The 24,811-nt window shown below is 36.3% G+C and overlaps 1 protein-coding gene across 1 annotated transcript in view; it reads left to right on the top strand.

Annotated features, from left to right (window-relative positions):
* LOC141319895 (NACHT, LRR and PYD domains-containing protein 3-like) overlaps nt 1-24,410 on the top strand; it is a 51,212-nt gene extending 26,802 nt beyond the window's left edge. The window contains exons 5-10 of the mRNA XM_073833279.1: nt 14,349-14,482; nt 16,535-18,409; nt 18,491-18,664; nt 23,276-23,446; nt 23,754-23,800; nt 23,884-24,410. Coding sequence (XP_073689380.1) covers nt 14,349-14,482; nt 16,535-18,409; nt 18,491-18,664; nt 23,276-23,446; nt 23,754-23,800; nt 23,884-24,410 — 2,928 coding nt within the window. The remainder of the gene's footprint in view (nt 1-14,348; nt 14,483-16,534; nt 18,410-18,490; nt 18,665-23,275; nt 23,447-23,753; nt 23,801-23,883) is intronic.
* The last annotated feature ends 401 nt before the right edge of the window (nt 24,411-24,811 follow it).

The following is a 24,811-nucleotide window of genomic DNA, read 5'->3' as shown; positions in this document are numbered from 1 at the left end:
AACCAACCAAGTTCAGTAACTAAACCATTAGAGTCCTTATACAAATGTGGTCAGCTACAAACTTGGTCGGCTAGTTACTATTAGAACAACTGATTGAAACAATCAAGAGGCACCCCTTCTTCCTATTTGTGAAATGCTGTCCATCGATCACTCAGTAACACCAATCACATTTTGGCTCATGCAATTTACATTGCATTTGTTAAAATACACACAAATAAATATTCACCAGGTCAAGACTCTTTACAGCTGGGCTTTAATACAAGGTGTGATGCTTGCTTTCAATAATAAGCACAGCAGCTCTTACCTCAACAGAGCATATGAGGTCTGCATGGGGAAAATTATGGGATGAAATGAAGTCATATACTGTTCTGCACATTTGCTCTATAGATTGGGAAATGTGTGAAAGTGAAGACAGAAGACATGCATTCATCATTGGCAGATCACAATTATCTGCTTATTTTCAGCAGGTCATTTAAGAGGGGAATAAACAAGTAGCAGGTGATGAGACATGGTTGGGGAAAGAGAACAACCAATATTTTTGTCCATACATCCTCACTGTTTGATACTATTCAGCAAAACCTTCCTCAAAAGCTATTGCTCCAACCTGAGGCACATGTGAACCTTGATCAGTCTCACGAAACATTGATGAAGAAGGAATAACATTTCCCATCCACCAATTCCAAATGGTTTTTCTCTTCCACAAAAAGAATCCACCTGGTTGTAGCCATTGTGAAGTCTCCTGGCCAGAAACTGGAGTATCTGCTCCATCACAAGGAATTCCAAACACTGAGGCCACATTGAATGGCTATTAGGAGAGGAACACATATCAAAACAAAAATCTAAATACATAATTGTGCAATTATATTTGTATTTATATTTGGTAAGTAAATGCACTGTATTCAGTGTATGTAATAATTCAACTAATTTAATTCAAATTGCAATGCTGTATCATTTTTAGACTATTGAGTGCTATTTAAGAGCTTTGCTTAATATGAAAGGTGCAAATCTTTACCAGCTAAGCCATTACACCACAAGTGTCATTTTAAATGACACAAGGGAACAGGTGGCACAGCAAGGATTGTGAAAAGTGAGAGCAACTTCTTATGATTGTTAATTTTTACATGTACATCACACAGACATGATCATTTACATTTATGATAAACAGGCCACCTTTGAGCAGTATGATGGGCTCATCACTTTCATAAATATCAACAACATACATTGGAGCTTTGTGACAAGTAAAAAGACTGGAATACAAAGACTAGAAATGCAAATGGTAAGGTAGTATATATAAACATAGAAATGCCCATAAATGTTTGATCTTTTCAGTGACATTTATTTGACTTAGTAGTTATAATTTCTTTATTTACTTTTCTCCAATTTAGTGTCTACATGCTCACAGTAACACAAATTTTAATACCTGACACTAAAAGTTGTACAAAAGAAATGAAACAAGCCAAACAGACATGCAAACAAAATTGGGTATGATACTTAATCATAAAAAGTTATGTTTACCTCCAATATGCTAATAATGGTATATTAGCATAGTTGGTGTTGCTTACAGTTTTTTACGATTGCTTACACACTAAAGTTAAAAATAGCACACAGTTAGTGAAACCTGACACCCAAGGAGCAAAGCCTCAGCCCAAATCTACACAACTATAAGCACATTCTCAGCCTCACACATTGTTTTGCAAGACACTAAACACACTTCTCTACATTAGACACAGAAATCTACAGAAATGTCACTTCTTTGCCATTTTAAGGCACTGCTTTCAGAAATACTACACATATGAACCAATGATCAAACATGGCCATCAGGTGTGCAGACACTTAGGTGCTTAACTGTAAACTCAACTATCAAGGTGTAAGCACTATAAAAAGGCAGTAAGTTGCAGTAATAGGAATAAGGAGAAACATCTTTTACCACAAAGCTATTCTAAAAGTTCCGGCCCAAAGCTGTGGGAACATCACTATATATGCTGCAATCATGCAGAATGGGCTCATTACACTGGTATGCCAAAATAGGTCCTCACAATACAGAACACATACATTTTTAGACTGACTAATTATTGGACAGACTAGGTATTGGACTAATGCAACCATAAACTTGTTCCAACATTACAGTACCTCCCCCAAAACTTTCCCCTTTTTTTCATGGTAGTGGAAGGTTTAGGATCTCCGACCTATGTTATGCCTCTCATTCATGCTATGGAGGAGGCCTGTGTGACCTAATAGAAGCCGAGTCTGGGCAAGGATGGAATCGCCATTCGAGAAAATTCTTCCCTTGCCATCTTGTGAGGGAGGACATTGGCTGTCCCCGCTGAAAAAAACTTAGGCTGGTTGGCTGGTCTTAGCTGGTTTACTGTAAGCTGAAAGTAGTTGGTTTTAGCTGGTCACCCAGCCTGGGCAGTATGGTCAGAGTGGTTTTAACTGGTGGTTTTCCAGCCTGACCAGCTAAGACTATCCTGACCAGGCTGGGAAAGTGGCCAAAACCCCTCTTAAACCAGCCTGCTGACCAGATATGACCAGCTAAAACCAGCAGGGACAAAGTTCCCATATTCAGCTACATGAACAGATGATGATGCTAAGGTGTTTTTAGAATATGTTCTGATTTTCAGTGCAAAATGCAGTCTAATTGCAATGATGTACTGAAGGATTTTACACATGGTGAAAAATAAATACTTTCATCAAGGTGCAATACTTGTCTCATGTGTTGTGTTTGGACAATATATTCATATTCTTAAACAATATCTCAAAAAAGAGAAAAAAAAATCAAACCCAGACTGTATCATTAGAAAGGTAGAAATGTTACAAGTGTTTACAGTTTTTCTCAATTGCTAAAACACTAAAACCCAATGGCTGAACAAAGTTCTCAGTTGCCTGACCTCATTAGGCTATTTGCGCAGTCTGTTGTCAATACCTTAAACCATTTCACATGTTAAAACACAATTTTCAAATCAAACTTAGACTTTTCAGCAAAACTCTAAACACATTCTCATTCTCAAAACACATTATGCACTCTAATACACATATCATCCATATTGGTAAACACAAGTGGCAACAATCAAATACAAATAGAGAACTAATGTCATTGGTTACAGTTTTTTATAGACGCTAGGACACATTTCTCAATACTTAGGTCACTTTTGCAAAACTCTTCACACAATTCTCCTAACCGACTTTCAGCTTGGCAAAGCAGTTCATTTCACATTCAAAATGCACTACAACTACCAAAACACTTTATTCAGGTCTCAAATAAACTCATTCTTCCAGAACACAAGCAAAGGTTGACAGCCGACAAACACACTTTGTCACCCACAAAACAATGAGCTAAAAAACACTAACAACATGTAGCATTACACATTGTTTTCTTATGTAAAACAAGGACACATCTCTGTTTATAATTGCAATATATATTGTTTATAACTGCAATATATATTGTTTATAACTGCAATATATGTTACTGGGATGAATCAGACATGATGCAGAATTCATCAATATTTTATGTTGTTTATTTATTTAAATTTTTTTGCACTAAGTAATTCCAAAATACAAGAATTTGTACACACCATCCACTGATACAGATACAATAGTAATGCTAATCTACTGCATTTTTAGATTTGAAATATGTTTCAATAAAATATTGCTGTTGAATTTTGCTGTCTTATTCAGTTTTGCATGATGTTATTGTTTGGAACATAAGTTTAACAGTTTTGAAAACAGTATGCAAGCATGTGCAAAATGTCCTGTACGTACACAGATTTTTGGCAGTTGTTGTGTCTGAGTGAGAAAAGAATTCATGAAATTTGAGAGATGTAGTTATTGAATGCATTTTGTGCCAAAACAATGATAATTGATCCTCAGTTTAGCCCGCATAGACTTCTGTTGTGCTCACTGTGTGAAGAGTTTTGCAAAAGTGACCTAAGTATTGAGAAATGTGTCCTAGCATCTGGAAAAAACTGTAAACACAACCACTCAAAATTGATATTACTGTAACTTTTTCAAATGATGTGACACAACCAATATAAGCCAGTTCAGGTTGTAACAGAGTGTTGAAGATGGGAAGGAGAAAGTCTGAGAATGGATAGAAGAAACAATGTGAGAGGACGAGGACGAGTGCTTATGCGAGGTGGGTGATGAGGAGGAAGAGGAGGAGAAGGGCAAGAAAGAGGAGGAGGAGGAAGAGGGCAAGAAAGAGGAAGAGGAGATGGAAGAGGAAGAGGAGGAGGGCAAGAAAGATTGTATTTATATAGGTGAGGAATCATGTCAGGGCTGGATACAGCACACAAGAGGCTTCTTCCCCCGTTCCTCAGGAAGGACAATGTTGCTTGTGATGTCGACAAAGTGCTCTGGCCTGACTCAGCCTAAAGACAAGAGGAAGCACATTGATCACATGTTTACTCCTTTGATTTTTGTCCCTTTTAGTATTGTATACTGTAGTGCAGTGCATTGTAGGCTGTATACTGTACAATGAACAAATTGTATGGGCCTGAACTTTGAGATTAAAAATTTACTTCTCCCTGAGAACTATATGTTTTGAACAATGTGTTTTATGGTTTACTGACTGCTTGATAGTGTATATCATTTTGCTCACTTTGTTTATGATTTGAGAGCAGTGCTTGATTTTGAACACAGGTAAAACTGTTTTGAGGCAAAAAGTTCCATGACTTTTGTTAAATTATTGTACAGTTTTGAATTAAGTGTTTCATTTTGCAAAAGATCTGAGATCTTCTGCTACTTGTGTGTGTAGATGTGTGAATTGTGTGTAGGGTTTTGACAAGATGACCCTTGTTTGTAAAATCGTGCCTAAGCAATCGTAAAAAAACTGTAAGACCACCATAATTACACACACTGCATTTTTCCAAAAACAGAATTTGTCCAAACGAGAAGAAATAAGTATGGAGCAGAAGACTTTGTGTACACCAAGTGGAAACCTGACACAATCCAACATTCATTTCATGAGCATGGTTCTAGCTGTGGTGTCTTTGTGATGCTAGTAAATGGAGGGGGAGGATGGGTTTACATAAACTGTCCTTACCTTTCCCATGTCAGACTGTGTCTATTCATTTCCACTGCTGTCCTCCTAGATTGGCCAGGTGCTGGAAGAGTTTCTCAAAAAATTCTGACAGCATTAATATAACACCCAAGGAGATGATGTGGCACTACAGGAACAATTTGGCCAAAAAAAGTTTGCTGGTGTCAGGTATAAAGTACTTTGAAAGAACAGTTTACTTCCATGTCAGAGACAGAGAAATGAATAATAATATTACATTAAAATAACTGCAGTGTCAAAAGAGGAATGCTGCTCTGTGTGTGGAGAAAAAGAAAGAACCTGCACAGAAGCAATGTACCCGGGTATTCACTATGACATTTCTGCCTGTTGACTATGTGTGTTAAGAGAAGACATATGTTTTTCACAACTACATTTAATAATTTCAAAACTGTTTAAATAAATCTCACAACATATCCTCTTTCCTTTCAGATTCCAGAGGTGGTTTCATGTTTAGTGCCTCAACATTAATATGTCACTAGAAGAACAGGCATGGATTTGTGATTTGTGTTTATAAGCTATTCAGTTTATGCTTATGCTGAAAGTGTGTTTACATTGTAATAAATATGTGTTACCTATTTGATATGTTATAGAAATACTTTTTTGTATTCTGTTTATGTTTCATATTGTTGTGGTGCTTGTTGTCTTCTGCTGGCCTTTGTGTGAATGGTTTTTTTAGTAAGCAAACCTGGATTTGTGAGGGAGAAGTAATTGTGACAGTTGATCTTTTTTATTAGAATCTTCAAAATGCAGAAAGAAAAGACCTACAATGGTTCTTTTCTAATTAGAATGCAAGAATTCCAAAAATAGTAGTTTATCTGGCCTGGGAAATGAGGCCAGACTGCAGGAACACTGCATTTTGAACAAGTTTTGGAGCTGTTTGTCGAGATCTCTCTATAGCTAAAAATGCTGAATGCAATAAATATGTCTATCTCCATGGTGTAGTGTATTCTTTGGAGTGTGCTTAATCACATTCAATTGGTTTGGGGTTAACTCGGGTAACCACCAAAAAGTTACAGAAATGTTAATGTGCAGTTAGGATCATTCAGCACCACAGACGTGGACAGCGCCATGTCATACAAACATAACCAAAGTTTCCTAAAAATTAAAAATGTCAAGTTCATTTGAGGCTTAATGCTTAGCAGTAACATTAGAAAAAAGACATTACAGACCATTTTTTCATTTCTATCATCACTGTATTCTGTGGGTTTCTTCATTGAGACAACTTCCAGTTCAATGGCTTTCCAAAGGAGGCTCATTGTTCTAAAACAAGTTTCAAAATATTTGATCTGACCTAAAATGATGTACTTTGTAACTTAAAACTTTTAAAGTTATTTAATAACCATTACAGACACATTGAAGGTATAAGGTAAAACTGTACATTACTCATAATGGGTTTAAAGTTCTGATAAAGCACATAATTCCTCTATAAATAAATCCAAAAACTTATTACAGTAATAAATAAATGTAGATAATGTAATATTTTTGATGGAAGTTGTGTTAATTTAGAAACCCATAAAATGACGGTACATATTGATCATCTACAGTAAAAATGTTGTGCAAGGTTCAGATAAATATTTAACTAGTTTTGTAACAGTGTGAACAACTTTTTAAAAGTTATTGAACTAGATAGTATGCCATTAAAGAACCCATTGAATACAGTGATGTTGGAAATGGTTCATTTAAAGCCAATAATTGTACTTTAAAGACTTCTGAAATGTGGAAAAGGGTCAGATAAATATTTAGCAACTTCATTTGTAATGGTGTGAGCCTCTTTTCAAAAGTTATTGAACTAGATAGTGTCTCTATGAATAAACCCATTAAATACAGAAATGTTGAAAATGATTCATTTACAGCAAATAATTGTACTTTAAAGACTTCTGAAATGTTGAAGAGGGTCAGATAAATATTTAGCAACTTAATTTGTAATGGTGTGAGCCTCTTTTCAAAAGTTATTGAACTGGATGCTGTGTCATTGAAGAACCCCATAGAATACATTGATGATAGAAATTAAACAACTAGAGCAAATAGTTGAACATTAAAGACTTGTAGTATGTTCTTTAGGATCAAATGAATATTTAGCAACTTATTTTAGATCAGTGTGACCTTCTTTTCAAAAGTTATTGAACTGGATGTTGTGCCATTGAAGAACCCCATAGAATACAGTGATGATAGAAATTAAACAACTAGAGCAAATAATTGAACATTAAAGACTTGTAGTATGTTCTTTAGGATCAAATGAATATTTAGCAACTTATTTTAGATCATTGTGACCTTCTTTTCAAAAGTTATTGAACTGGATGCTGTGCCATTGAAGAACAACACAGAATACAGTGATGATAGAAATTAAACAACTAGAGCAAATAGTTGAACATTAAAGACTTGTAGTATGTTCTTTAGGATCAAATGAATATTTAGCAACTTATTTTAGATCAGTGTGACCTTCTTTTCAAAAGTTATTGAACTGGATGTTGTGCCATTGAAGAACAACACAGAATACATTGATGATAGAAATTAAACAACTAGAGCAAATAGTTGAACATTGAAGACTTGTAGTATGTTCTTTAGGATCAAATGAATATTTAGCCACTTATTTTAGATCATTGTGACCTTCTTTTCAAAAGTTATTGAACTGGATGTTGTGCCATTGAGAACAACACAGAATACAGTGATGATAGAAATTAAACAACTAGAGCAAATAATTGAACATTAAAGACTTGTAGTATGTTCTTTAGGATCAAATGAATATTTAGCAACTTATTTTAGATCATTGTGACCTTCTTTTCAAAAGTTATTGAACTGGATGCTGTGCCATTGAAGAACAACACAGAATACAGTGATGATAGAAATTAAACAACTAGAGCAAATAGTTGAACATTAAAGACTTGTAGTATGTTCTTTAGGATCAAATGAATATTTAGCAACTTATTTTAGATCAGTGTGACCTTCTTTTCAAAAGTTATTGAACTGGATGTTGTGCCATTGAAGAACAACACAGAATACATTGATGATAGAAATTAAACAACTAGAGCAAATTATTGAACATTAAAGACTTGTAGTATGTTCTTTAGGATCAAATGAATATTTAGCAACTTGTTTTAAAGTGGTGTGACCTTCTTTTCAAAAGTTATTGAACTGGATGCTGTGCCATTGAAGAACAACACAGAATACAGTGATGATAGAAATTAAACAACTAGAGCAAATAGTTGAACATTGAAGACTTGTAGTATGTTCTTTAGGATCAAATGAATATTTAGCCACTTATTTTAGATCAGTGTGACCTTCTTTTCAAAAGTTATTGAACTGGATGTTGTGCCATTGAGAACAACACAGAATACAGTGATGATAGAAATTAAACAACTAGAGCAAATAGTTGAACATTAAAGACTTGTAGTATGTTCTTTAGGATCAAATGAATATTTAGCAACTTATTTTAGATCAGTGTGACCTTCTTTTCAAAAGTTATTGAACTGGATGTTGTGCCATTGAAGAACAACACAGAATACAGTGATGATAGAAATTAAACAACTAGAGCAAATAGTTGAACATTAAAGACTTGTAGTATGTTCTTTAGGATCAAATGAATATTTAGCAACTTATTTTAGATCAGTGTGACCTTCTTTTCAAAAGTTATTGAACTGGATGTTGTGCCATTGAAGAACCCCATAGAATACAGTGATGATAGAAATTAAACAACTAGAGCAAATAGTTGAACATTGAAGACTTGTAGTATGTTCTTTAGGATCAAATGAATATTTAGCAACTTATTTTAGATCAGTGTGACCTTCTTTTCAAAAGTTATTGAACTGGATGTTGTGCCATTGAAGAACCCCATAGAATACAGTGATGATAGAAATTAAACAACTAGAGCAAATAGTTGAACATTGAAGACTTGTAGTATGTTCTTTAGGATCAAATGAATATTTAGCAACTTATTTTAGATCAGTGTGACCTTCTTTTCAAAAGTTATTGAACTGGATGCTGTGCCATTGAAGAACAACACAGAATACAGTGATGATAGAAATTAAACAACTAGAGCAAATAATTGAACATTAAAGACTTGTAGTATGTTCTTTAGGATCAAATGAATATTTAGCAACTTATTTTAGATCAGTGTGACCTTCTTTTCAAAAGTTATTGAACTGGATGTTGTGCCATTGAAGAACAACACAGAATACATTGATGATAGAAATTAAACAACTAGAGCAAATAGTTGAACATTAAAGACTTGTAGTATGTTCTTTAGGATCAAATGAATATTTAGCAACTTATTTTAGATCAGTGTGACCTTCTTTTCAAAAGTTATTGAACTGGATGTTGTGTCATTGAAGAACCCCATAGAATACATTGATGATAGAAATTAAACAACTAGAGCAAATAATTGAACATTAAAGACTTGTAGTATGTTCTTTAGGATCAAATGAATATTTAGCAACTTATTTTAGATCATTGTGACCTTCTTTTCAAAAGTTATTGAACTGGATGTTGTGCCATTGAAGAACCCCTTAGAATACATTGATGATAGAAATTAAACAACTAGAGCAAATAATTGAACATTAAAGACTTGTAGTATGTTCTTTAGGATCAAATGAATATTTAGCAACTTATTTTAGATCAGTGTGACCTTCTTTTCAAAAGTTATTGAACTGGATGTTGTATCATTGAAGAAACCCATAAAACACAGTGATGATACAAACTGAATATATAAGTGAGACACAAATTACTTATAAATCATCAAGTTTTTCCTCTTGTTTTTGAAATGTTCACCCAAAATAAAACCCTGTTTGCTCTCATGTTTTCTGAGTACTAGTCAATAACCTGATGAATTCAGTACTATGGGCAGTGATATTTTGCAGGACTGTAAACATCAATTAATGCATGTGAATTGTAATATTGTGAGAGTTTAATATGAAATGCATTTGTCACACAACAGGAACACATAAAAGGTTAGCCGTTCTTTTAACTGAACACCTGTAGAACACTGTTACACTGTTAAGTCTTTATCACACTTTAAATCAGAGAAACAGAAGTGAATAAAACAGCAAGACATGGGCTCTAGTATTTTCTGTCGGGTCCAGACAAGATGTTCCAACTTGCTTTGGAGCAGCTGATCCATGATTTCAAAACCTATTAAAATAAATCATATTATTGTTAAAACCAACACAGATCTTGTTCATTTTAAGGCAAATAAATAAGTAAAAACAGTTGTAAAATGAAGACATTAACTATGTTCAGGCGATTACAGGTAATTTGCCACTTATCTTGTTCACAAATTATAATTCATGTAGGCTACATGATTTTTTAAATTCTTTTCAAACACAATTATTATAATGCAATTTTTTATTGTTGCTGAAGGAAAATCTATAGCATTACCAGAAATAATGTTGTTTGCTGGTACATCTGTAGTTGGCTAAAATGTAGTTGTCTGTTTGCACACAATGAGAAAAAAAATTGCAACTTTTTAGACGGTCCCTATCTTGTTTGCCAAAATACGTTTGACATTCAGTGGACGTTCGCAAGTAAGTATGCCATTAAAACAATACTTGGCCATTTTGGTCGATTGTGAAAAATGTAGTAGGTTGACAATTATGTCACTCAACAGAATTAGCAAAAAAATACTTTATTGGACATATAATTAGAAAGTTATTGAACGTGGAAGTCCGAATGTGCGAATATGAAACTAACTTTACCGCAGTGAAGAGATGACAGAAGTTGCAAAATGGTGCAAACATCTTTCTTGAACTGAAGTTACACAGTTAGTTGCACTTCCATTTCTATTCCCTTTTTATGTTTGCCTGTCCATCAAGCATGTTTTTGGACATAGGTTTATTTTTGGTGGACATTATTTTGTGCAATTCAAATGTCACTGACATGTTCTTTTTATATGTAAATACATTTATATATTTTGCATCACATAATGTAATACTGCTATTATTGCTGATGTTGCCTCATGAAGTGTGAGTGTGATCATAAAACAAAGTTCATCTATTTTAGTATACATCAAAAATTATATTTATTTCTGGGATAAAAGATTTGCTTCATTACTCCAGTATTTACTGGCAAATTATCCTTTAGAGCTCATTCTAATATACTGATTCATTAGTATTTCATAAGCCTTTTTGATGAATTAAAAGTTAAAATATCAGCATTTATTTAAAATAGAAATATTTTCTAACAATTTACACTACTGTTCAAAAGTCTGGGGTCAGTTTTGTTCTGTTTTTAATCAAATAAATGCAGTCTTGATAAAAATAAAAAGCATTACAAGTCTTACTAATTACAAACCTTTGAGCAGTAGTTTATAAATATATATACATGTGCGCATGGTGCATTGTAGGAAAGATAGGAAATAGGAAAGATTATGTGGATATTTTAAATGTTTGGTCAATATTAAACAAGGAATTTGATGGGCCTTTGGTGCCCTTTTCAGGCATTTCTATTGAAATTGTAATGTAAACTGTTAATTTTGTATTAGATTATGTATTTCAACACTGTTATTTAATGACAGCATATGGTCATTATTAATCAATAATCATAATTGCCTCTGTGTTTAAATATAATGCATTTTAAGTCACTGTGTTTACTTAGATCTGCTTGTATTCATATTAAGAAGACGGCGTTAGTCGTGAGATTATTACCGACATTAAAACACATTATTAACGTCGACAGAATAAAATAAAGTTTCACAGGATTATGAACGCACCTGAAAGTGATACACGAGCTTCGTCTTGGGATTTTTTTTACTTTCGTTTATGTCTCTTTCCAGGACCAGGCATATTGTTAATCAATTATTATCATCGTTTTTGGCCAATATTTGGCTGAGATACAACTATTTGAAAATCTGGGCCTGTATTCACAAAACATTTGATCTTAGCACTAAGAGTTCTTTTAAATAGCAGTAACTAAGTTTGAACTAACTTCTCTTAAAACCTATTCCCAAAGCTGCTGAGACAAACTCTTACTCAGGAATATAAAAGTTGAGCTCATTACTATGGATGATGTCAGCATGCTCATTAACTATGCACACAGTGATTGGCTGATAGGAGTCTCGGTCAGATTTATTCATTAACTATTGTAGAGCGCAATATAATGTTGTCATATTCAAATAAAAAATGTAAAATGCAGGCTGTCACTAATTGAACAAGTATATGCTCAGCTGATTGCCACATGTGTGCTTCTCATAAACAATTAGCAGATCTGCATATAAACAGCCTTTTTATTGACAGACTAGAATAATCATGGCTGATAGTAAGATATGCAAAGCAAACGTAAAAGAAAACCAAACTGGACTCAAATTTAGGACAAATTTAGGACTGATACGTCCATTATTTTGAAGATTTTTCCTAAATCTGCGAGTTATGAGCTACTCTTAGCCTTAAGATGTTTTGTGAATATGGGCCCAGGAATCTGAAGGTGCGAAAACATCAAAATATTGGATGTTACCAAAATAATGCATATTACTAAACAAAAATTAAGTTTTGATACTATTTTTTATGAACTATTTTGGCGAGACACTGCAGGTGAATAGGGTAAAAGTATTAACTATTATTTATTACCTTACCTTAACCTGATTGATCACTTTGATAATTGCAAACATTTTTTTTTTGTAATACAAGTTTTCTAAAATGAGGTTTAAATATGCAAATGAGCCATTATTTAATTAAATATGTGCTAATTTGCATGCATTTCTAGCAGAAAAATCTAAACACTGGACGAAGTCAGTTTCAAAAATTGTTTAATTTTTTGACATATTAGAGTCAAAAGTTTTTACAGAGGGAATTTTGGGTCTCATTTTGTCTCATTTTGACAGGAAACACTACTTATTTATTTTAATTTTGGGGGGAATAAAATGTATAAAATCAAGCAAATTCTATCTGAACAAATCCCTCTGTAAAATCCTTCAGGATATAGACAAGAACACAAATGTAAAGTGTGGTGTGTGTAAGTGCTGCTGAAGTGGAGATTTATGGCTCAGTGTAGGAGAAAAAACTCTTGGCCTTTACAAATCTGTATTGTAATTGAAATCTATTGACACAAATAGATAAAGTGCTATAAGAGAAAAACTTAACAGTGTCTTTTGGGTGTTTTCTTTCCACTAGTCTGAAAAAACACTTTATGAAAAACCAGAAAGCCCAAAATCTCAAACTTGACAGGTGCATGAAAAAAAACGTTTTGCCTGCAATGTCTGCCCTTAATATCCTAATGATTTTTGGCATAAAAGATCATTTAATTGTTTGCTATTGCTACAGATATACCCATGCTACTTAAGACTGAAGAAAGAAAGACAGATATACCCATGCTACCAAAAATGTTTAATCTGAGAAACCGTGTTTAGGGTGTAATCATCTCATGATTGCTGACTCGATTTAACTATAGACGGATAAACATGCAAATAAGAGGCACAGGCACATTTTCTAATGGTCTGGTTGGTTTGGTGAAAACACTGAAGCGCATTGTGCAGGAAGAGCAACTATTACACATTTGACAACACTGCAAAAAATGCTTTTCTTACTTAGATTTTTTGTCTTGTTTCCAGCCAAAATATCTAAAAATTCTTGAATCAGGAAGGATTTTCTTGACAAGTAAAAATGTGTGTCTTGTTTTCAGTAAAAACAAGTCAAAATTAGGTGAGTTTTTGCTTAAAACAAGCAAAACAATCTGCCAATGGGGCAAGAAAAATAGTCTAGTTGTCTGCTTGAAATAAGATTTTTTTTTCTGACCCCATTGGCAGATTATTTTGCTTGTTTTAAGCAAAAACACACTTAATTCTGTCTTGTTTTTACCAAAATCAAGATAATAATTTTTACTTGTCAAGAAAATCCTTCCTGATTTAAGAATTTTTAGATATTTTGGCTGGAAACAAGACGTAAGACGTAAGTAAGAAAAGCATTTTTTTGCAGTGATAATAGGCTTCATGTCAAAGTTTCAGGGGTTTCCAGCAGCGCTTCAACAATTAGACATCAGCAATGAAATAATCATTGTCAGCTTTGGCCTAATGGTTAGAGAGTCTTGTGACCCAAAGATCACGGGTTCAAGTCTCAGAAATACGTTCAGTAAGACACAAGAGCATCAGTGAGGATCACTCTTCAGATCTTCATCACTACAGTCAGTAAACCATCAAAAAAGAGGATCCTCCACAAACTGCTGCAGATGATGAGTCTGATGCTCCACATTCTCTTGAATCTCATTGTGTGTGTCGCATTAAGATTTGTTTTCACTGCAGTTACTGCAATAATAATCACAACATGAGGTGTTGTTTCTTCTCTTGTGTTTCCATATGCAGGACTGATATCAGTTTGTCATTATGGAGAACAGAGCGAGCAGTCAGAGATCTTCATCTCCTGATCCCAGCTGTGTGTCTCTGAAGAGTGACGGATCCATGCTTGATCCTCCTAAATTTGGTGATCATCCAGTGACCCCTGACCCCAGGTGAGATACAATCACTGGATCACAGAACATCATTTCTCAGACGCTCCATGACCAGACAAACGCTGATTCACATGTTCAATCAGTGGAAACACACTCTGATCAACAGCAGCAGATTCAGACAGGAGACACACACCGATCCCACAAACCTGACCAAGAGTCTGTTTACTCGAGAGCTTGTTGATCTGAATGTGAAAACTTGTCATATTAATATTCGTATTTGTAAGTGGAAATCTGCACTCACAGCTCTGATCTGAAAAGCTGGATCAGTTAGCGCTCCGATTGATGTCTTTCTGTCACAATTCCCGCTCATTTTTGACCGGGAACACCACCAGTGTGACTCTGTGTCATTTTGTACAAAATAAAAGCATTTCAAAAGAAATTTCCTGGTTAAACATTAAAGTAGACTAGTGTGATCAACAGTGCAATTTATTTTCATATTTTTCTCAATATTGCCAAAATTATTAACAAATAAAGCTTTTTTCACTCAAAAACTGAGGTGCATAAGCTCGGATAAATGACTCCTACAATTGAACTGTTTGAAAATTGAATACAAAACCAGTCCTAATTGAAAGAAAACAAGTTGATAAAAAGATTGATTCCAGTTTTTGGGGATAATATAGTGTAGCGAGTGATTTATAAGCTATTTTGTGTAGGCTGGTCATTTTTGACCGGGAACACCACCAGTGTGACTCTGTCATTTTGTACAAAATAAAAGCATTTCAAAAGAAATTTCCTGGTTAAACATTAAAGTAGACTAGTGTGATCAACAGTGCAATTTATTTTCCTATTTTTCTCAATATTGCCAAAATTATTAACAAATAATGCTTTTTTCACTGAAAAACTGAGGTGCATAAGCTCGGATAAATGACTCCTACAATTAAACTGTTTGAAAATTGAATACAAAACCAGTCCTAATTGAAAGAAAACAAGTTGATAAAAAGATTGGATCCAATTTTTGGGGATAATATAGCATAACAAGTGATTTATAAGCTATTTTGTGTAGGCTGGTCATTTTTGACCGGGAACACCACAAGTCTGACTCTGTGTCATTTTGTACAAAATAAAAGCATTTCAAAAGAAATTACCTGGTTAAACATTAAAGTAGATTAGTGTGATCAACAGTGCAATTTATTTTCATATTTTTCTCAATATTGCCAAAATTATTAACAAATAATGCTTTTTTCACTCAAAAACTGAGGTGCATAAGCTCGGATAAATGACTCCTACAATTAAACTGTTTGAGAATTGAATACAAAACCAGTCCTAATTGAAAGAAAACAAGTTGATAAAAAGATTGAATCCAATTTTTGGGGATAATATAGCTTAACGAGGGATTTATAAGCTATTTTGTGTAGGCTGGTCATTTTTGACCGGGAACACCACAAGTCTGACTCTGTGTCATTTTGTACAAAATAAAAGCATTTCAAAAGAAATTTCCTGGTTAAACATTAAAGTAGATTAGTGTGATCAACAGTGCAATTTATTTTCATATTTTTCTCAATATTGCCAAAATTAATAACAAATAATGTTTGTTTTACTCAAAAACTGAGGTGCATAAGCTCGGATAAATGACTCCTACAATTAAACTGTTTGAAAATTGAATACAAAACCAGTCCTAATTGAAAGAAAACAAGTTGATAAAAAGATTGAATCCAATTTTTGGGGATAATATAGCTTAACGAGGGATTTATAAGCTATTTTGTGTAGGCCGGTCATTTTTGACCGGGAACACCATAGGTGTAACAAGGTGAAAAAAACAACACAAAAAAAAAAAAAATGTGGACAAGTTGTTATAGTCTTTGTGAACAAAGTCACTAAGTTTCAGTTCAATGCGATAACATTAACTAGTATTTTCAGGAAAAAGAAAATCTTCTCCAGTCAAAAATGACATGAACACCACATGAGGGTTAATGTGTTTAAGACTCTATAAGGACCTGCAGGAACTTGTTTTACTCATACTCCTGAACAGACCGACTTTTCTATTGTCTTACATTTAATCTACACATCCTTTATTTTTAGATATTTTTATCTGTTCTTCTTTTGATGTTTCAGCAGAGCAGATGGAAACCAAAGCATCTCTCGAGGAGCCGCCTCTGTCTTCTGTCTCAACAACACAAGCGTTACAGCGTCCCTGAATAAACATGATCAACCAGAGAATTATGAACTACAGAGAGTCAAAGACAGACTCAAAACCAGCATGAAGAACAAGTACGAGAGATTATTTGAGGGACTGAAACTCCAGGGCAACGAAACCCTCCTGAACAGCATCTACACACAGCTCTACATCATAGAGGGAGAGAGTGAAGGAGTGAATGAAGAACATGAGGTTTTACAGATGGAGAAAACACAACACTCCCACGACACTCCAATCTACTGCAATGACATCTTTAAAGCCTCATCTGAACCAGGATGTGAGGAGAAAGACCAAATCAAGACTGTTCTTACTCAAGGCATCGCTGGAATTGGAAAAACCGTCTCTGTGCAGAAGTTCATTCTGGACTGGGTCGAGGGAAAAGCCAATCAGGATGTAGATTTCATGTTTGTGCTTCCATTTCGAGAGCTGAACTTGATCCGAGATCATCAGTACAGTCTTCACAGGCTTCTGCTGGACTTTCATCCTGAACTTCAAGATCTGGACTCAAAGATTTATGAGGAGTGTAAAGTTGTGTTCATCTTTGATGGTCTGGATGAAAGCAGAATCACACGGATGTTTGATTGGTCAGATGACCAGAAAGTTTGTGATGTGACTGAGACTTCATCAGTGGGTGTGTTGATGTCAAACCTGATGAAAGGAGAACTGCTTCCCTCTGCTCTCATCTGGATCACCTCCAGACCAGCAGCAGCCAATCAGATCCCCTCCAAATACATCAACCGTCTGACAGAAATACAGGGATTCAATGAGCCTCAGAAGGAGGAATATTTCAGGAAGAGAATCAGTGACCAGCATCAAGCCAGCAGAATCATCTCACACATCCGAAGAGCAAGAAGCCTCCACATCATGTGCCACATCCCCGTCTTCTGCTGGATCTCATCCACTGTGCTTCAGAAGATCCTGGAAGAAGATCTGAGTGCAGAAATCCCTCAAACTCTGACTGAAATGTACATCCACTTCCTGCTGATTCAGATCAACATGAGGAACCAGAAGTATGAAGAGAGAGATCCAGAGAAACTCCTGCAGTCCAACAGAGACGTGATTGTGAAACTTGCAGAAGTGGCTTTCAAGCAGCTGATGAAGGGCAATGTGATGTTCTATGAGGAGGACCTGATTGAGAGCGGCATAGACGTCACTGATGCCTCAGTGTATTCGGGGATTTGCACTGAGATCTTCAAGGAGGAACCTGTGATTAATCAGAGGAAAGTCTACAGCTTCATTCATCTGAGCGTTCAGGAGTTTCTTGCTGCATTTTACTGGTTTCACTGCTGTACATGCAGTGCTCTCACAGTGCTTGAAGATTTTGAACCATTGTATAATTTGCTTAAAGGAGTCGTAGATAAAGCTCTTCTGAGTAAAACTGGACATCTGGATCTGTTCCTGCGGTTCCTGCTGGGCATCTCACTGGGGTCCAATCAGAGACTCTTACAGGATCTACTGACACACACGGTGGACACCTCACAAACCATCAAGAAAATCACACAGTACATTAAAGATATAATTAAGCACGGTGATCTGTCAGCTGAGAGATCCATCAATCTGTTTCTGTGTCTTTTTGAAGTGAATGATCAGACTCTGTACAGAGATATTCAGGAGTTTGTGAGATCAGACAATCACTCAGAGAAGAAACTCTCTCCTGCTCACTGCTCAACAATCGCCTACATGCTTCAGATGTCAGAGGAGGTGATGGATGAATTTGATCTGAAGAAATACAACACGACACAAGAGGGTAGAAGACGACTTATACCAGCTGTCCACAACTGCAGAAAGGCTTTGTGAGTACTGAATTCATGTATTACGATAGACTAAAAGTGAATGAAAATGTTTCTGAAAATTCTCTCATTCTCTTCTTTTAGACTTGCAGACTGTAATCTCACGGTTGAGTCCTGTAAAATACTTTCTTCAGCTCTTCAATCCTCAAATTCTCCTCTGAGAGAGCTTGATGCGAGTAACAATGATGTGCAGGATTCAGGAGTGAAGCTGATCTCTGATGCTCTGAAGAGTCATAACTGTCAGCTAGAGATACTGAGGTGCGTATGTTTACAAGTGTAAAGCACTATAGATTTAAAAGGTTTACCAATTACTTAAAGCTGCAGTCCAGTCCAGTCTGAGGGTGTTTTGGGGCCCTTTAGAATATTTGAAATGCCCTGACATTTGTGCTTTTTTCATTATTTCCTACAACCAGAGTTGTAGACCAATGTGTTTTACAATCGAAAACTAAAAAAAAACAGCAGTAACATTAAAAAAAATAATAAACCACAAGGAAAAAACATCACAACATACAACAAAAACATAGAACAAGGGAAAAAAGTGCTTCAACCTTGTCGAACAGATATAGAATATTAAAAATAGCCACAGACGAAGCCATTCTAATAAAATGGGAAGATCATTCCAGAGTCTTGGGGCAATTGAAGCAAAAGCGTGATCGCCCCTACACTTCCGCTTTGTATTGGGAATGAACAAAAGTCTCTGGTTAGAAGACCGTAGGGATCTGGTAACACTGTGCTCAGTCAATAAATATATCATGGAGCCATACCATGTAGTGATTTATAAACACATAAGGATAACCCACCAATGTTTGGATTTGGAACAGTTAAAGAATCTGAGGATTTAAAAACAATAAATTCTGTTTTGTCCTCATTCAAATACAGAAAGTTTAGCGACAACTATGCCTTTACATCTGTCAAACAGCCAATCCAGTCCATCTGAATTCCATTTTACAGGCAGACAGACTTCAGATTTCTTCAATTGTGACACCGGAACACTCTTTATCAGAAGCCGCTTTATTTTTCACAGATTTAAAAGCAAGAGGTCAAGTAATTTTGTTTACGTAGCATTCAAAAAAAAAAGAAACAAATAGATGAATGGATGATAGGCTGTTTTATCCCACAATTGACGTTTACAACCTTAACATTGAAAAAATCATGTAAAATTGTTTTGTTCTTGAAAGAGGACCCACAGTCATAAATTGAAACCAACAAAAGAAAATCTTGCACACACTTAAGTGTGTAGTGGGAAATTGTGTGTGTTCACATTGCACTTAAGTTTCTGTGGTACCCTCCTTTCCTCTAGTGGAATTTATTTCCATAGTCCAAACGGAAAGTTAGAAAAGTGTCATTAAAGTTTTACTAGTGCATTTCTCACTTTCCAAAACACAGTCAGAAAACATTTGGCTAATTTTTTGATTGCATTAAGTCCAAACATAATGGGAAAAGACTGAACTGTCATGCATGCAACATCTGAGTTTGTGTAAGATGTTGCACTACACATCATTGTCAGTAAGAATAAGAATAAGTCAGTGTATTAATGTTTCTTTTTCTGTACAGTCTAGTCAATAATTGTCTTGCTTGACTTGCTAGTCATGCTAAAATAATGCTAGCGACTTGCTAGTCGTGCTAAAATCATGCTAGCGACTTGCTAGTCATGCTAAAATCATGCTTATTGTCAGTAAATTTGAATTTCACATGAACATTTTTTTTTAGCCTGAATAGCAAATTGCTCTCTTTAAAATACAAAACTTGTGTAATCCCACATAGGCTATCTGCTAGGGCTGCAACTAACGACTATTTTAATAGTCGACTAGTCACCGACTATTGAAACGATTAGTCGACTAATCAAATAATTATTAAATTTTTCTAAAATTTAGCATGAGATTGCTTTAATTATGTGGAAAATGATAGTAAACAGAAGAAAGAAGGGGGTACTTGAATGAAAAATGCATATTTTATCGAACTCTGCTGCTGATAGGCCGATTCATACTAAAAGTAAATAAAAATGCCCTGTCTAAAACCAATTAAGCACAGTGCTTGGTCAGTATAGACATAAAAGCATAAACAAAGAAACTCTTTCTTATTTGTTTTATAAGAAAAAATAAATTAAAATCAAGTAAACATTTTCAAATACAAACGTGCTTTTTTTCGGCATTGTGATCCTCTTTTATCACAGTACACTAATACAATAATACTAGACATATTCACGTTTAAACTCAATAAATGGAAACAACGTATTATTCAATGCACTTGACTTCTAGATTTGTATATTAAGTTGTTCAGGCAAGTTGCAACACATTTAAGCACAGCATAGGGAGGCTATAGCTTCCTTTTCTAATTGAAATTGGGCTACCAAAGATATTTTAAATTAAAACTTACCACGGCACAGACAGAAACAGTCGGCTCTCATGCTTTTCTTTCGCATTAAATCTTTATTAAAAACAATCTCCTTTTTTCTACCTGGACAACTGCATCTATTATGTTGCCTTGTTTATTTAAAACTGCACTTCTCCTTATTTTAAACCTAGCCAAAAAGCCACGTGTTGACTGTGAAACAGTTGACTTCATTTATATGCATTTATGGGACATTTTCAATCCATGTTCATTTTTACAACGAACATTGCCCTGTCACTTTAATTCAGCGCGTGCAGCGCATGCAGCACAGCCAAAAATAAATCCGTGCCGAAACGATCGCTGCACTGCACTGCTGCAAACGCACTGCTTCTGGGACGCACTGCCGGACAGCAACCGCGTGCATTGTGAACGCTCTAATCCGTTAACATGGGTGCGGGAAAAAATACGCAACGCACACGCACTGCAGACGGAGTATGTCGCTCAGCATAGAAGCTAATGCCCATGTGCGACTCTCGGCAGATATTGTAATGAAGAGAGATGCCTCACTCGGTCGGAAAAAACATGTCTGGCGACAACTTCGACAACGAAATTCATTGTTGACTATTTCTATTATCGATTTTTGTCGACAACGTCGACGAATCGTTGCAGCCCTACTATCTGCAATCAGATGCACATTTAAAATTGGAGTAATCTAATTTTAGTCAGTGTTTCATAAACACATAAACCTTTTTGGATTACAATCTACCAATCAAAATTATATGTTTAATTATTCCATCTGCTATAAACTATCCGGCACCTGCAGCATCTTCACATGCATTATAGGTACTAGGCACCTTCTTTATATTTACAGATGTGAAGTAATGATGCAGCAGCATGCTTGAATTTCCTGCAAAACCTACCCGTACCACTCAAATTAGAAAACATTATTATAAACTAACCGTTGTGAAAGTAAGGCGATAGTTTTGAACACTGGCTGTTTATGTATTTGCTCATAAAATTGATTTTGTATAATTTGTAACCAAAAAAGTTAGGCTGGAAAAGTGTCCAAAACCCCTCTTAAACCAGCTATGACCAGCTTAAACCAGCCTAGACTGGTCGACTGGTCTTAGATGGTTTAAGCCGGAGGTAGCTGGTTTTAGCTGGTCTCCCAGCCTGGCCAGGCTGGAAAAGTGTCCAAAACCCCTCTTAAACCAGCTAAAACCAGCCTAGACTGGTCAGCTGGTCTTACATGGTTTAAGCCGGAGGTAGCTGGTTTTAGCTGGTCTCCCAGCCTGGCCAGGCTGGAAAAGTGTCCAAACCCCCCCCTTAAACCAGCTAAAACCAGCCTAGACTGGTTGGCTGGTCTTAGATGGTTTAAGCCGGAGGTAGCTGGTTTTAGCTGGTCTCCCAGCCTGGCCAGGCTGGAAAAGTGTCCAAAACCCCTCTTAAACCAGCTAAAACCAGCCTAGACTGGTCGGCTGGTCTTAGATGGTTTAAGCCCGAGGTAGCTGGTTTTAGCTGGTCTCCCAGCCTGGCCAGGCTGGAAAAGTGTCCAGAACCCCTCTTAAACCAGCTATGACCAGCTAAAACCAGCCTAGACTGGTCGACTGGTCTTAGATGGTTTAAGCCGGAGGTAGCTGGTTTTAGCTGGTCTCCCAGCCTGGCCAGGCTGGAAAAGTGTCCAAAACCCCTCTTAAACCAGCTAAAACCAGCCTAGACTGGTCGGCTGGTCTTAGATGGTTTAAGCCGGAGGTAGCTGGTTTTAGCTGGTCTCCCAGCCTGGCCAGGCTGGAAAAGTGTCCAGAACCCCTCTTAAACCAGCTATGACCAGCTAAAACCAGCCTAGACTGGTCGACTGGTCTTAGATGGTTTAAGCCGGAGGTAGCTGGTTTTAGCTGGTCTCCCAGCCTGGCCAGGCTGGAAAAGTGTCCAAAACCCCTCTTAAACCAGCTAAAACCAGCCTAGACTGGTCTGCTGGTCTTAGATGGTTTAAGCCGGAGGTAGCTGGTTTTAGCTGGTCTCCCAGCCTGGCCAGGCTGGAAAAGTGTCCAGAACCCCTCTTAAACCAGCTATGACCAGCTAAAACCAGCCTAGACTGGTCGACTGGTCTTAGATGGTTTAAGCCGGAGGTAGCTGGTTTTAGCTGGTCTCCCAGCCTGGCCAGGCTGGAAAAGTGTCCAAAACCCCTCTTAAACCAGCTAAAACCAGCCTAGACTGGTCTGCTGGTCTTAGATGGTTTAAGCCGGAGGTAGCTGGTTTTAGCTGGTCTCCCAGCCTGGCCAGGCTGGAAAAGTGTCCAAAACCCCTCTTAAACCAGCTAAAACCAGCCTAGACTGGTCTGCTGGTCTTAGATGGTTTAAGCCGGAGGTAGCTGGTTTTAGCTGGTCTCCCAGCCTGGCCAGGCTGGAAAAGTGTCCAAAACCCCTCTTAAACCAGCTATGACCAGCCTAGACTGTGTAACCAAAAAAGTTACGGACTGCAGCTTTAATATCTTTAACAGGATCATGATGCTAGTGTTAATGTCTCCTTTTTTTGTAGGTTATCAGGTTGTATGGTGACGGATAAAGGATGTTGTTATTTGGCTTCAGCTCTGAGTTCAAACCCATCACACCTGAGAGAGCTGGACCTGAGCTACAATCACCCAGAACACTCAGCACTTCAGCTGCGCTCTTTTCAAAATAATCCAGACTATATGCTGAAGATACTCAAGTATGAACACAACACCAATACTTACATACTGTCCTGTGTGTGTGTGATTAAAATAAATGTTAGGGTTGTCTAAACTGACATATATTAGTAATGCATGACTGTAAAAACTACTGAAATGTCCTAGTTTAATCAAATCCCTGTCCAGGAAACCCAAAATGTTTGCAGTGATACCCATCAGATAAACTGAAAAAATTCACCATTTATCTTGTGGTGTTAAATCAGACCATCTCAGTTTGAAAAGACAGTAAACTGAATATCACATCAGCCAATAAGTTTTCTTAACGTGTGACCGTTTGTCTGTTTTTAGTTTAGACAACGGAGGACTTTGCCGGGTTAAACCAGGACTGCAGAAGTGTAGGTTTTCAGTCTCACACATTTAGATCTTTTAAACGTTCTAATGTCTTATAGATGTTTTAATGCTGTAACTTTTCTTTCAGATTTCTGCGATCTCACACTGGACCCAAACACTTTAAACAATGAACTCATACTGTCTGAGGATAAAAAAAAGGTCACGCATGTGAAAGTTCCTCAGCCGTATCCTGATCATCCAGACAGATTTGAAGGCATTTCTCAAGTTCTGAGTAGAGAGAGCCTTACTGGACGCTGTTACTGGGAGGCTCAGTGGGAAGTGTGGGCTCGTGTAGCAGTGAGCTACAAAGGAACCAACAGGAAAGGAGGTAATAACAGTGTGTTTGGGCTTGATGACAAATCCTGGAGTCTTTTCTGCAATGCCAACGGATTTAACATTTGGCACAATAACAAAACCAACAACATACCTGTTCCTTCATCATCTAAAAAAGCGGGAGTTTATCTGGACTGGCCAGCCGGCACTCTGTCCTTCTACAGCGTCTCTGACACACACACACTCACACACTTACACACATTCAACACCACATTCACTGAACCTCTATATGCTGGATTTATGAATAATCTACTCAACAATTCAGTGTCTCTGTGCAATTAAACACTCATGTTTTATCTATGGACACATATAGACACTGAAGCAGTGTTGAAGTTAACGAGATAATTAGGTGATTAACGAAGTGATGGTTGATCATTATTGAAGACACCTGATGTTAATAAGCAGAATCACCAAAGGAGAAAACCAACATTTTTAAGCAACCATTATAGTGGTCAGTGTTCGCATTAGTTGGGCTCTTGACCCGTAAATCTTTAATATTAGGGCTTGTTTGGTTGCAAGGGCCGATAAGTAAGGAACTGCTTTGTATTTATATACATCGCATTTTGAGTTCATTTAAAACTTGAAGGGGCTGATGTCCTATTTGCAAAGTTTACAGTAGTTATAGTAGTAATAGTGGACTGGATGTAGACCTTTACGTTTTATTTATTCTAATTTTATCTACA

The sequence above is a fragment of the Garra rufa genome, chromosome 1 (genome assembly GCF_049309525.1).
Source record: "Garra rufa chromosome 1, GarRuf1.0, whole genome shotgun sequence".
In the NCBI taxonomy this organism is placed as follows: Eukaryota; Metazoa; Chordata; class Actinopteri; order Cypriniformes; family Cyprinidae; genus Garra; species Garra rufa.
The sequence above is the reverse complement of the archived record's forward strand: the minus strand, read 5'-3'. Positions and strand labels throughout refer to the sequence as shown.